Below are 13,897 nucleotides of genomic sequence, written 5' to 3' on the forward strand. Positions count from 1 at the left end.
AAAAAAGACAGTCTCTTCAATAAATGGTGCTGGGAAAATTGGACAGCTACATGCAAAAGAATGAAACTTTTTTTTCCTTTTGAAACAATATTAGGCACTACTTCATATATAATCCTATTTAATCTCTATAAAAATTCAGTAAAATGGGTGTTATTAATCCATATTATAGATGAGGAAACTAAAGCTCAGTAACCTGCAGAAGGACAACCAAAGTGGCAGAACAAGGCAAAACTTGATTCCAAGTCCATGCTCTGTCATTCCAAGTACCTTCCAACTAGTAATTGCCTACTTGACACTGGGTTAATTAAATCAAAATGATCAAAACAATTAAATGTTTGAAATCATATAGACACAGGAATCAACTGGTATAGACAAATGAATCAACTGATTATCTAATAATATTGTCCATAACCCATAAGTGCAAGATAAATTTTGTTATAATATTCTGTTCTGTGGTTGTAATATGATTGATCAAAACCAAAAGCTTTCTAGTAAAAAAGGTCATGAATGAATATAGACTAGACTAGGCCAAAAGTTCCTAAAATTTCTTGGATTCAGGCACCATCAGAGGCTCAATAATTTTTTCACGGCACCTGCAGGACAAAAGAAAAACCAACTGTTCCGTTTTGTTAAGTAGTAAGGTCGAAAAACTAAGGTGGTTTATGTAGTGTCTGACAGTCGTCTCTATTTTCCCTAAAATTTTAAAATATGCTGTATGCCCCTGTGGATTAGCAAAAGCACCCTGGCACTTTAGCACACATTCGGGAACTTTAGCACGAGGCACATGCCCACCTATGGGGAAAGACTCTATCTGTAGCTATGTGACACATTCAATTTGACACTTTGGGCTAAACTCGAGCCAACTCTTTTACAACTGTTTGTTTTATACTGTATATAGAGAATGGGTTATTTTATTGGATTGCCTTCCTGTAGATTTTTTTATTTCCATATAAAATGTGTTTCTGTCAAAAATTTCTAAGGCAGCTATTAGAATTATATGACTAGAAATTTTACACCCAAACAGAAAGGAAAGGGGCAGAGGACTGTAGTTATTAGTAAAAAGAGAAACACCTAGTCCTCTCATTTCTGCCTATAAACTATGTGTTCTGAAAGAACAGCATTTAACCTTGAGGGTGAGGTGCAAGGAAGCCATGTGTTGTGGAAAGAAAACTGGAAATTGGAGTCAGTGAAAGTGGTATCAACCAAACTTATGACCTTCAACCACCTTATCTCAAAAGTTTCTCTCAAGTTTAATATGCTGAAACCAACATACATATTCAAAATTATTTTGAATTTTGTTAGATTTTTTTTTACCATGATAAGCAAACACAAAAGTGGTATCTTCTTGCCAACAGGCAACTATTATGTAGGTGTCAAAAGTGTGTACATTTTATTTCAAAACTATGTACCTGAAACAAGTTTTGTGGTTCAGAAGTTGAAGTCCTTGGTTAAGAGGTTAGGATTTCAGTCAGATTTTCCAGCAGAGGCAAAGGGACTACATCCTTGGACTCTTCAACCACCCAAAGTGTATTTGAACCAGTTCATCATTTGTAAACCATTTATTTTATTATTCAGTATTAGAAGCTTAGTTATTTAGTTTTAAAATTTATTTCAAGAAATTTAAGGACACTTTTCTGATTAAAATGAGCAGAGACCTACAAATATACTTTAAAATTGGAATTTTGGGGGCAGCTGGGTGGCTTAGTTGGTTAAGTGTCTGACTTTTGATTTCGGCTCAGGTCATGGTCTCAGGGTCCTGAGATACAGCCCTGAGTCCAGCTTTGCATGAAGTCTGTTAAGATTCTCTCTCCGCCTCCCTCTGCCCCTCACCCCCAACCCCCACTTGTGTGTGTGTGCATGTGCTCTCTCAAAAAAAATTGGGATTTTTAATTATGAAATATAAAAACTGGGGTATGTCTACATATAGCAACTTAGTTGACAGTTTTCATAGAACTGACAAGTTAATAGACAGATTATTTCATTAATTTCTTCTCCTGAATGGAATGGACTATGATTGGAGTTGATTGATCAAATCAGTGTTTTTACATAATTGTTTCCAATTATGTACATATATTAAAAATATTCAATTTAATAATGCACCATTATTTGTACCTCCTTAGAAGTCTTTTAGGTATTAAGACATAAGTAGGAAAAGGAATAACTAGATATGGACCCATGAAGAAGTGTGGTTTCATGCTTGATTTCATTAGTAGCAAATGCCAGAACAGAATCTGAGTTTCTGATAATACTACATCAATATTTGTGAATTTATCTACATATTCATGGATAAGAGTGGACTACAACATTCTTTAAAGCTTCTTTTCTATCTAGACAGTTTGCTCTGAATTCTTTGGCTGTACTGCTATTAATTTCTATTGTTTACTGACATTCATTCTAGCAGTTAAGAGAGAACCCAGCAACTTCATTCTGTAGGTCCCCATTCCATGCCATATTTCTACTCTAACATTTCTCAAAGAGAAAGTATCTTTATGTCCAACTGAAAGCTTCTTTTTTGGAAAACGGAAGATGCTAACTCAATCAATGATGGTTAGGTTCCCCAACTTTTTTTTTTTTAAGATTTATTTATTTATTTATTTAAGAGAAGGAGACTGAGCAAACAGGGGGAGGGGCAGAGGGAGGAGGAGAGAGAGAGAGAATCCTGAAGCAGACTCCCTGCTGAGTATGGCACCTGAGGCAGGGCTCGATCCCAGGACCCACAGATCATGACCTGAGCCGAAATCAAGAATTGGCCGCTTCTCCAACTGAGCCACCCAGGTGCCCTAACTTATGTTTTTGTTTTATTTTTTTCCTGTTGAGAACATTTTAACTTTCTTGTGTAGTTCCAGAGACTTTTATTTTATTTACTTTTTCAAGTCACAGTCTGAATAAAAAAATTTATCAATACCTTCTTTGAATGGACTGATGAAAAGCATTTGAGTTTTTGATACCAACAAATACATGTTTCATATTTACTTGAAACTCAAATCAAGATGAGTTGGTCAGCCTCTTTCATTGAGAACTACGTAATAATACTCAAATTAAAATAACTGACGGGCAGAGAAGTCACATATGGTGGACAGTTATGGAGGGAATATAATAAGAAGGCCCACTAAAGAGAGATGGCAAGATTTGTGTCCTTCCCTGTCTCTGTTCTTTCCTGCAATGTGATTAGGGAGGAACAGTCTGGACTATTTACTGATTCCACCCAAACTGACTCAAAGTACAGGAGTGTCAACAAGGGTGGTACTTTCTTTTGTTACGGGCTTCTTAGTTGTAGAGTTTGGCATGATGCTAGCTTCAAGCTTGCCAGCAGCTGTAAAGACTTTATTCTATTTTATTTCCAAGGTTACAAAAGAAATGGTATTATCATTTTAAGCACCAAACGTATAAATATCAAATGGTTAATATATGAACAATTTTAGAAAGGGAAAAATTTCTCCATGCCACTCACATTAACACTGAAAAAATCTAGTATGCCAACTCTGTCCAATGGGAGTGAGGTGGAGGTGTTCTTGACCTTTCCCAGGCCTAGAGTTACGCTATTGTTCATACTCAATATGGTTTTCTCTTCAGCACAATATTTGCTAATGGGACTTATTTCTACAGTTGCTTAAAAAAATTTCTTTCTGGAAAACAGAACTAGTCTATATGTATATATTGCAGGTGCAGTCTGAGGCAACTGATGATTTTTAAAAGTGTCTTTTTTTTCACTTTAGTAACCAAGGTTACCAAAAAACACATTGGCAACATGTGTCTAATGTGAATAGTAATTCCTTAGGAAAATGGAAACAAAACAAAACAAAAAATATTTTATGATTAAAAACTCAGAATTTAATGTAGCAATAATTTAAAATTCTGTATTTAGAATTTAAATTATTTTTATAATTTAAATATTTAGAATATAAATATAGTCCTTAATTGTATAAATACGTTGGTGTTCCTGGATGAATCAATCTACAAAGATAGAATGATGTGGAAATAATATGAAATGAATAAATTCAGGATCCAGAATGAGAACACAGTCTTAAAACATATGAACCTAAAGTCAAGAGAAAGATGTACATAAACAGTGTAGAAACTGCAAAGGGCAAAATACCATATAAGTGTGAATATTCATAGTCCTGAGTTCAGTTCACTTTTATCTAGACTCTGTAGTTGCAATCTATTCTTCTCAACTGGCTCTCCATATTTAAAAAAACTATATACCATTTTTTAATATTATATAAAGAAAGGTTCGAAGACTGAGAATAGATGTTAAATGTGAAAATTCAAAACATCACTTAGCAGGAAGCTTACAGCTGATTTCTAGGAATGTTGGACAGAGTTTCTCATATGCAGTAAGTACTGAAGCATAGCAAGATGTTAATGGGGTAATTTATTAATATATAAATGAACCTAAATATACTGGATTTTACAAAATAATCTACATGAATAGCTAAAAGATGATATTTCATTAATTGTTTTCAATTATGTTTCTACTTTTATCAATGAAAATATTTCAATAAACTTGCCTTCTCTCTATTTTTTATGGCCATGGTAATAAGGTTCTATAAGTATGTTGCTTAGCAGTCTAGTCTCTCTTTGGAGTTTGCTATGATTTTTACTTAACAGATTATAGTTGGCATTTCAGCTACTTAACTTTTAGAAAGTGAGGTATTAGACTGTTTCCCAAACTAACAGTATACAATCTCAATTTTAGTGAAAAAGAAGTCATAAAATCACAGGCATCTAAATTTAATAAGCTATATAAAAAGTTATCTCAGTATAACTTCTCACTTAGTGTAAAAATGTCCTTGTAGTGTTTGTAATGAGGTGGTCATTCATTCATTCATTCATTCATTCAACAGGTAATGGAACGTTGTACTAAAAGTTTAGATATAACAATGAATAAGACAGAATCAGCACCCGCCTTCATAGATCTTACAATTAAAATAAGAGAGAAAATACAAAGGACCCAAAAGGACTAGGAAAAGGGATCTAACTAGGTTACACAAGTTCTCTCTGATCTGAGTTGGAAGGTGTTCAGAATATTGAGTAGAACAAACATTGATAACGTAAGGCCAGAGTCAAGAAAGAGTATGGTTTGGTCTAAGAACTAAAACAAGACTACTGAGAAATTAGGCTGTAAATATAGGGAGGATATAGACAGTGAAAGGCCAACTAATTCACATTAGGAAACTTGAGTTTATCTTCAAAGGCAATGGAAAGCAATTGAAAAGCATATTCCTACCTTATCTTTGTAAAAATAAACTGAACCTGAGAATTACATTCATGTTATAAAAATACACTGGAAATGGAAGTTATGAAACAGAAATATAAAGAGCAAATATTGGCTTCAGAATCATAGTAATAACTAAGTTCTTTTAAATACCAACATAAATCCTTTTCTATACTTTCTGTGTGTTTCCTCTTTAAAATAAAAATGCTATATGGGTGATCTCATTTCTTGGTGTGGCAGGAATATTAAATTGCCTAATTTAAAGCCATGTCCTCCACCCACTCCCAAATGGAAAATCAGTGGTACTTACTACATCCAGCCTTATAGCTGAAGCCTGGAGGAAGGAGGAATCCTTGCTGGGCAGCTGCAGCCAGTGTCCGTTGATCAGGAGGGAACACGGGAATCATTAATGGCGGCAGTTGACCTTGAACCTGCTGAACGTTATAGAGCGAATCAAAGAGGCGAAGTTTTGGTGCTCCATGCTTCCCACCCTCCTTACTTTATGATATAAGAAAACCATTTATTTAATTCAAATATACTGGGATACAAGCTTGCTCAAACACTGGGCCTGAGGTCCTGCCTTAGACAGGAAAATTAGAATACACTATAGTTGGAAGGTGTTACCAAATTCACTTTCTAACTTAATGAATAATTTCCCTAGATATCCTATAAGAAGCATCACTACTTCATACAAGGGAGCCTTTTCTTATTGCATTAACGTAATGGTTAAAAAGTTACCCTTAGGTTGAACTAAAATCTCCTTCTGTAAATCCTATTAGGGGTAATGCTACCTTCTAAAACAAACCTAAATAAACTGGTATCATTTTACATATAACTAGCTTTTCATTATTTGAAGATAACTGTCATGTTCATGTAATATTGCAATTTTTTGAACAAAAGAGCTGCAAAGAAGCTTAGAGAGTCACTAAGACTTTCCCCTTTATTTATAGAAAGGTAACTAGGGCCGAAAGAGAATGGATTTGTCCATGGCCAAGGAATGGGACAGTTAGATTAGGTCTAAAATCCAGTCCCTTGAATCTCGTTCTGTGTTATATTTTTGTCTTCATCTCTCTTTTTACGATCAATTGAACCACTCCTCAAACCACAAGGTCTCTGTTTTGGTTGCCATCTTTGGAATATACTTTAATTTGCTGATGTCATTCTCAGAATATGGGTTCGAATCAGTAAATAAATAACTCAGTACAATGGAATCACTATCTTCTTTGAACTGAGCAGAGATTTCTAGAAATATAACCTAAAATAGCATTTCTGCAGCAATATCACATTAATGATTAATGCAAAGGTTGTCATTACTAAAATAAGTAGGCTTCCCCTCCAAATATTTAATTAAGCAAGATCGCCCTGGTGAACACGAACATGATTATTGGTTACTGTTTGTCATTAAATATATGACCGAGAATTTAGTATCATACTAAAAATCACATATCTGACACTTCATTCTCCCTCACTCTTCCTTCCACACATTAATTATTTGGAAAATATTTAATTAACACCTACTATGTACAAGAAAATGAGCTTGTCAGTAGGGAAACAAAAGTGAACAAGAAGAGCAAGATTCAATGTAATGTACGCCCATTACATTACAGTGCGGATAATGATAAAAAACTAAGACAAACAAATATCCAGGAAAGATTATAAATTCACTCAGCTGCCAATCCTAACAGCAACCCTAAGCTATCTCTCAGACTTGTTTTCCCTTTCTCTCACTGGCGCTGAACATCTTGGGGCACTTGTGATTCTCAGAGTGCTAATCATGTCTTATTTTAAAAGTCCACCTTCAGTTTGTCCATTACTTCATCTTTCACAGTAAACCTCTGAGCTATTTCTGAGATTTTGGTTGTTAAGAACGCGCCCTGTGGTTTGGGGGTGATGTTTGAAAGAAGGCTGGGAGGGAGGAGGAAAGAGACACAGAGACAGAGACAGAGAGAAAAATAAGCACCATAAGAATGAGAGATCTGTTTTCAGCAATGACTCTTAATTGGAAAGCATTTCTTTTAGCCAAAAGGATTTTTAACCTGTCACTGCCACCAGAGTGAAACTAAAAGGGAATGACAACAAAACAGGAATACAAAAAGACAGTGTCTTAAGGTTAGCGTGGAAGGTTTAGATCACTACAGTCAGCATTTTTTAAGCATATTGGAGGAAAGATATACCTTATGTAGAAGCCAACGGAAAGCAACGGATTAAAGACTCAAAATTAGAGAGTGCATATTGAGCAAGTTTGTAGGAATAAGTGGTCTAAAACAAGAGATAGACATCCGAAGGCAAAACAGCGTGGGTGCTAGTTTAGTGCAAGATGAGGACGCCGAGCAGAATGACAGCAAAGAAACAAACAGCAAACCAGCTCCTGTATATATTTTATACTTCGTTTTTTGTAAGTAATCATATTGTATACAGTACATCTCCTTTCGAAGATACTGTCGGTTATACAATGTAAAAATAAATTTAACAAGAGCATTTAAGAGGGAAGAAGAAAGGGACTTCAAATGAAACGCATATAAGGGCTTATAAGAAGTATCCAAATTTTAGATACCTCAAAATTTGGGAAAAATAACTTCCAGAATTGTAGACACAATAGGTTCTTGTTTGAGTGCAGGAGTTCTCAAACTTGAATGTATATTAGAATCACCTGGCAAGTTTTGAAAAATTCTCAATGCCCAGACGGCTTCCCACGCCAACTGAATCTGAATCAATAGGGGTGAGACCCAGCCATGAGCATTTTTTTAAAGTTCCCCTGATGATTCCAGTGTGCATCCAGATTTGAGAAGTACTGTCTTAAAGAATGCTTTCAGTCACCGTCAACACATCTTTTTGTCTTCTTCATGTTTTGCCTTGAGTTACAGAGTGCCTTCAGGTACATAAGCAGTTGAAAGGGAGACGGCCTGACTCTTAACAGGTTCTGGGGCCCAAAGGGTAGAACCAGATATTAAGCTAGATGGCTCATAGAATTCCTTCTAATTGAGTCTTTTATCTGTTTTTATGTGTCCTTTTTGTGAGAAACTTGTGACGGTTTGCTTTTACCGAAAGAAGAGCAACCAAATCTCTCCACACGGTATTCAAGATTCTTCCCAGTTTGTCCTCAGTCTATCTTTCCAGATATATTGCCCTTCTTCAGATCCTCTACTCTTGCCTCAAAGGACCACGAAGAGTTCCTTGCATTCTCGGTGTTTTTCCATGCCTGAGTGTGTTCAAAAGTATTTTCTCCCCTGTTTTGAGTGATTTCTCTTTTCCTTTTTTTCTTGGCAAAATTCTACTTATTTTTCAAAGGCTTCTGAGACCCACATAATGTGTTTGCCTGTGAAGCGCTTCTTTCTTGTGGTGCCAATTTTCAGGCAGAAAGAACTCTTACTTCTTTTAACCTCATAAAGCTAATACAATACTTACTGTATTGAATAATAGTTACTTGTATAACTCGAGTCTCCCTTATGACCTATGAGCTTATTCAGGAAAGAGGTTGTAACTTATTACTGCACCTCTAGAGCTTAGCGCAGCCGCTGAAATTATTATATATGTAGTGATAATTCATGAATAAAGATGAAGAATGAATTATAGGGTCCCACCTTTCAAAATACGTCTTTGTGCACCAACTCCAAATGTCCACAAAAGGCCTGTGGACAACAGTTACTTAATGACCAGAAAGGAATCCAATTTCACCAAAGAAGAATGGCAGCATAAAGTACTAACAGCTTTGTGTTCTTATTTTTAAGCCATAGATAGTCTTATACATTATGATATGTCCATGATTCTTAGAATTATGTATGCACGAAGAAACAGAAAAGTAATCCAGGTATATTAGAAATTTATCACCTATTTCTGTAATGGACAGATATGCCTGCCTATCATGTGCTAGTATCATGCTGTTTAATTACACCTTTACAGTATGTTTTAATAATAGGTAACGCTACTACTCTATCATTACTATTTTCTTTTTCCAGTATTTCCTGTTTTTCTCTTAACATTTACTTTTCCACATTAATTTTAGAATATGAATTTCTTTTTTTTTTTTTAAGATTTTACTTATTTATTTGTCAGAGAGAGAGAGAGAATGAGTGCGGAGGAGGGCAGAGGCAGAGGGAGAAGCAGGCTCCCCGCTGAGCAGGAAGCCCAATGCAGGACTCCATCCCAGTACCCTGGAATCATGACCTGAGCCAAAGGCAGATGCTTAACCAACTGAGCCACCCAGGTGTCCCTAGGATATGAAATTTCTATGTGAATTCATTAACCTGATGACTTGATTAGCCAATAGCAGGCCTTATCTTTCAATTTACTCAAATCTTTTGCTTCATATAATTCTTGTAGATTTTTGGTAATTTTAAGTTTGTTTAAAAATATTTTTATTTCTGGGGTGCATGAGTGGCTCAGTTGGTTAATGTCTGACTCTTGGTTTCGGCTCAGGTCATGATCTCAGGGTTGTGGGATTGAGCCCTGAGTCTGACTCTGCGCTTAGCGCAGAGTCTGCTTGGGATTCTCCCTCTCCCTCTCCTTGTGCCCCTCCCCTAGCTCACATACTCTCTTTTTCTCTTTAAAGGAAAAAATAAAACCTTTAAAAATATATACATATATATATATATGTATATATATATATATACTTTAATTGCTATTATAAAGGGAACATTTTCTTGTTACACTGTTTAACTAATTTTTGTGTGTACATAGACTGTGTGTGTGTGACAGTTTCTATCCAGGTAAATTGCTTAAGCCCTAATAATTTAACTAATTTTTCATGTAAAAATTCGAGTATTCTAAAGAATATATTATAATGAATTCCATGCTTTAAAAATCTGTGTGTTCCAAACCTTTGTCTTATTATGATTATGGAAATGCATTTTGCTTTAGTTTTATAATTTGTTTTAGTGTCTAAATTTTTCAAGATCCACATATATAGAACAACAGAGTTTTAAGGCTGAGAAACAGCAAAATAAATATAATCCAAAATGTGTGGCCAATCCACATTTGCAACTAAAAATGCCTCTCAAAATACACTTGATCATTATTTGTAGAATCTATATGTGCAAATTTGCCTACTCACTAAAATTTACTTAGTACCCCCACCAAATATACTTGTAGCAGCTCTTTTGCAGTCACTCACAGACTGCGCAAAGGAGTAAGAAATTTTGTTAGTGATTTCACTATTTAAAATGCATATAAAATCAATAATAAATATTAATAAGGTGTCTTTAAAAAGAAACACACATATTTTAAAATAAGGTTATGTGTTGATCAGGTGCTGAAAATGGTGTGACCAAAGGCTCTCAGGAACCCAACTGTACTTTCCCCAGGAGCAACTGTTTGGTATTTGCTAATTCAGCACTCATGGCAACTTTATAGAACATAACTAGCGCCAATAATGAGCAGCAATTGTATTCCTGCTATATCTTAACTAATTTTCAGTTTACTGCTACTGAAATTTAGTCACCCTTTGGGAGAAAAGGACACATCACTTCAAAATAGTATAAGGTTTTCCGGATAAACTCTAAAACGTTTCTTATAGGGTTAGTAATTCACACTTATATTTGAAGTTTTGAATATTTCCAAATCCTATACACTATTAACTTCATTTATTTTCTTTGACTTAATGCATGAAATTCCTTTTAAGCTTCTAATTAAGGTTTAAAATGTGTGACATTTATAATTAAGTTTCAATAAAATTCTTTTGTCACAAAATTTTAGTCCTTTTAATAGGCAGCATGTTATTCACTAGTTAAAATAATAACCCACAATAAAGAGGCTACTTCCTTTAAGACAGCATATTATGTTTTAACATTTTTTATCATTCTACCACATAGTGCAATCTTGCCCTTGAAAATCTTAAGAATCCGACATAAACCAGCCACATTACCATACTTGTAAAAAACCAAGTTAATACTTATCAATTATTCATAGTTAAATATTTTCTATTTATGTAGATATTCTATTGCAAAACCCTTTAGTGACTCCCTGACACTAATATATCAACTAGGTACTTAAGATTATTCATTTAGCTCTCAGTCACATGGCTGTTTATTAGTTTATTCATTCAATCAACATTTTCACTAAGCAGAATGTGCACTTTAACCAGGGATACAAAGATGAGTTCACATATGATAATGCCTGCCTTCTAGGAACTGTGGGTCAGTCTGGTGGGGCGAATGTATAGGTAACTATAATACACTGTCATTAATTCAACAACAGAGACTTGTATAGGATACTATGGAAGCACAGAGGAGAGACTCCTAACAGCCAGGAGAAAGCAAGGCAAGGCTCATGGGGATAGGTATATCAGGTACAGGGTCTGAATGGATAAGTAGGAGTTAGCCAAGCAAAGAGATGGGAGTGTGGGAAAAGAATTCTAAGCAAAGGATGAGACATGAGCAAAGAAATAAAGACAAGAAAAAGCATCATGTGAAGGAGATGCCATCTGAGCAGTCTGGGATAGCAAAAAAGGTAAGAGGGAAGCAGTGGTGAGAAGGTCTATCTGAATCAGTTTGTGTACCAGGGTGAGAAGCATGAAATTCCCCATGGAGACTCTGGGGAACCACTGAGGGAAGCTGAGTAGGTTAGGTAGAATACTATGATGGCTAAATGGAGAAGGGCTTTGAAAGACCAAGCATAGAGACCAGACAGGAAGTGATCAGGTAGTAAGCTAACAGAGTCAACCGGGCAATAGATTATGAAAGCTTGATCCGTAGTAAGAAGGTCAGGAATAAGGAGAAAAAGCCAAGAAATATTTTTTTTAAATGAGAGATGTTGATAATGCGGGGGATGTTATATATGTGTGGGTATGTAAGAAGTCTATGTACTTATATATACATACATATACATATATGGTGAATAAAAGCAGAGAGTAAAAAATAACTCTCGGGGGTCTAGTTTACGTAACTGTTTATACCAGAAAGAAAGCATAGATGGGTAGTGATAGTTTTCATGGAAAGATAATGAATATGGTTTGTATATGATGTGTTTGAAGTGCCTAAATATTATTCTATTGGAGATCTCTTGTTAGCAGACAGATAAGACTCCAATCTGAAGCTAGGGAAAAGATCTTTAGAGGCTACAGTCTGATGAGTCACCAGCTGATAGAGTGAACTGAACAATCTAGAGGGGGTCTAAAGTATAAAGAGAAGAGACAGCCTAAAATCATCTTGGTCACAATAATAACCAAGGAGGGGCAGAGGATGAGGAATCTACAAGTGGAGAGGTAAGATAAAAATAAAGAAAATCATGAGTACAGTGTCACAAAAAATGGAATTTCAAGGTTGAGGTAGTAACTAAAAGTGGACAGGCAGCAAAAAGAGTATTTCAGAGACAAAAAATAACATATTCTAGAATTGTTAATTAGAGGATAGTGATGAATCTAACAACATCAATTCCATTACAACAGAGGGTAGAAACCATATTGCAAGTTTGCAGTCTGAATGACAGGAAAAAAAAGAGAGAGACACTACTGTAGACTACTGTTCAGAGAAGGTTCAAGAAGAAGTTAGGTGAGATATTTGACAGCAGCTACCTAGGGATGCATAGACTTTATTTAGGTAGCAGTGTTTTCAGCACATTTATTGACTGAGCGGAGCAAACAGATATCGAGAATTTTAAACATAGGAAAGAGAAAAACTAACTGGTGGACCAGAGTTCCAGAGGAGGCCGAAAAGCAAGGCAGCACGTAGGGATTAGCTTTGAATGAGAAGAACAACCCATGCTCTGGGCCCTGAGGAATGGTGTTATTTGAGTGGATATAAGCAGCTATGTTTTATACATAGGGAAATGAGAAGGTAAGGAAAATCAGACCTGATGAAAGAACTTTCCTCAGTGATGAAGGCAAGGTTATATACCCAAAATGAGAGAGATCGGGATTGACCAAGGGAGTTCAGCAAGGGAAAGGGAGTTTGGGATCATCATTGAGAGAAACGAAAAGGAAAGTATCCACGGACAATTAAAAAGAATGACAGAAAATGCTAAAGCCTTAGGAGAGACCTCATGAATTAGGATGCTGTGAGTCTTCCCTTTCCTGTGATTCTTCTCAGAGCCTGTCACTGTGGTTGAGGAGCAGAGAAAGTGAATTCCAGCATTCAGGCTAGGGAAGAAAAGGAGATTGTGGGAACTTCAGCAAGGAAAGGTCATGAGGAAACCAAAGTTGCTATTGAGTAACGATGGGCTTTGGGTTCTACCCCAGGAAGAGAGGCCTGGAAGGCATTACTAAATGGGAAAAGTATAGAAATCAAATAGCTAGAGGGACTCCACAGTATCAAGGAGCAGTTTGTGTGAGAGCTCGAACAACAGGAAGTTAACTTAGGGTGGTAGATTTGCTCAAACTACGTACACAAATGTTAAAATAAAAGGCAGCTACATGATTTAAGTCCTCACAACTACAAATGGAATGTAAAATCTAAAACTTCCAAATGTTCCTCGAGAGTTCAGTCAGATGAGTTCTGTCGTGTTCAAGCACACACCACCTTCAGGGATCGGTTCACCTACAAGTGAAATTCAGCCACCGTCAGCAGGGAACACGGCAGCTGTTTAGAAGCACACAGGGATACTACACAGCAGTTTTTGAGAAAATGAAGAAGATAATATCCAAATGAGATTACAAGAGGGGTTTAGGTAGGCAGGATATAATTACCCAAACTGGAGTAACCAGGATGACAAAGCTGACTTTCTACCATTAGCGAGTAGAGGCAGGGG

General features: G+C 35.9%; 1 protein-coding gene across 18 annotated transcripts in view; it reads right to left on the reverse strand.

Moving 5' to 3' along the window:
* Window positions 1-13,897, reverse strand: part of SOX5 (SRY-box transcription factor 5) — a 960,947-nt gene that overhangs the window by 115,723 nt on the left and 831,327 nt on the right. For 16 of the 18 annotated variants that reach the window (XM_034644599.1, XM_034644605.1, XM_034644606.1 and 13 more), the window contains one exon: window positions 5,529-5,652. In XM_034644599.1, coding sequence (XP_034500490.1) covers window positions 5,529-5,652 — 124 coding nt within the window. The remainder of the gene's footprint in view (window positions 1-5,528; window positions 5,653-13,897) is intronic. The other 2 variants (XM_034644597.1, XM_034644611.1) reach the window with 1 other exon arrangement.

This window comes from Ailuropoda melanoleuca, chromosome 16 (genome assembly GCF_002007445.2).
Source record: "Ailuropoda melanoleuca isolate Jingjing chromosome 16, ASM200744v2, whole genome shotgun sequence".
Taxonomy (NCBI): Eukaryota; Metazoa; Chordata; class Mammalia; order Carnivora; family Ursidae; genus Ailuropoda; species Ailuropoda melanoleuca.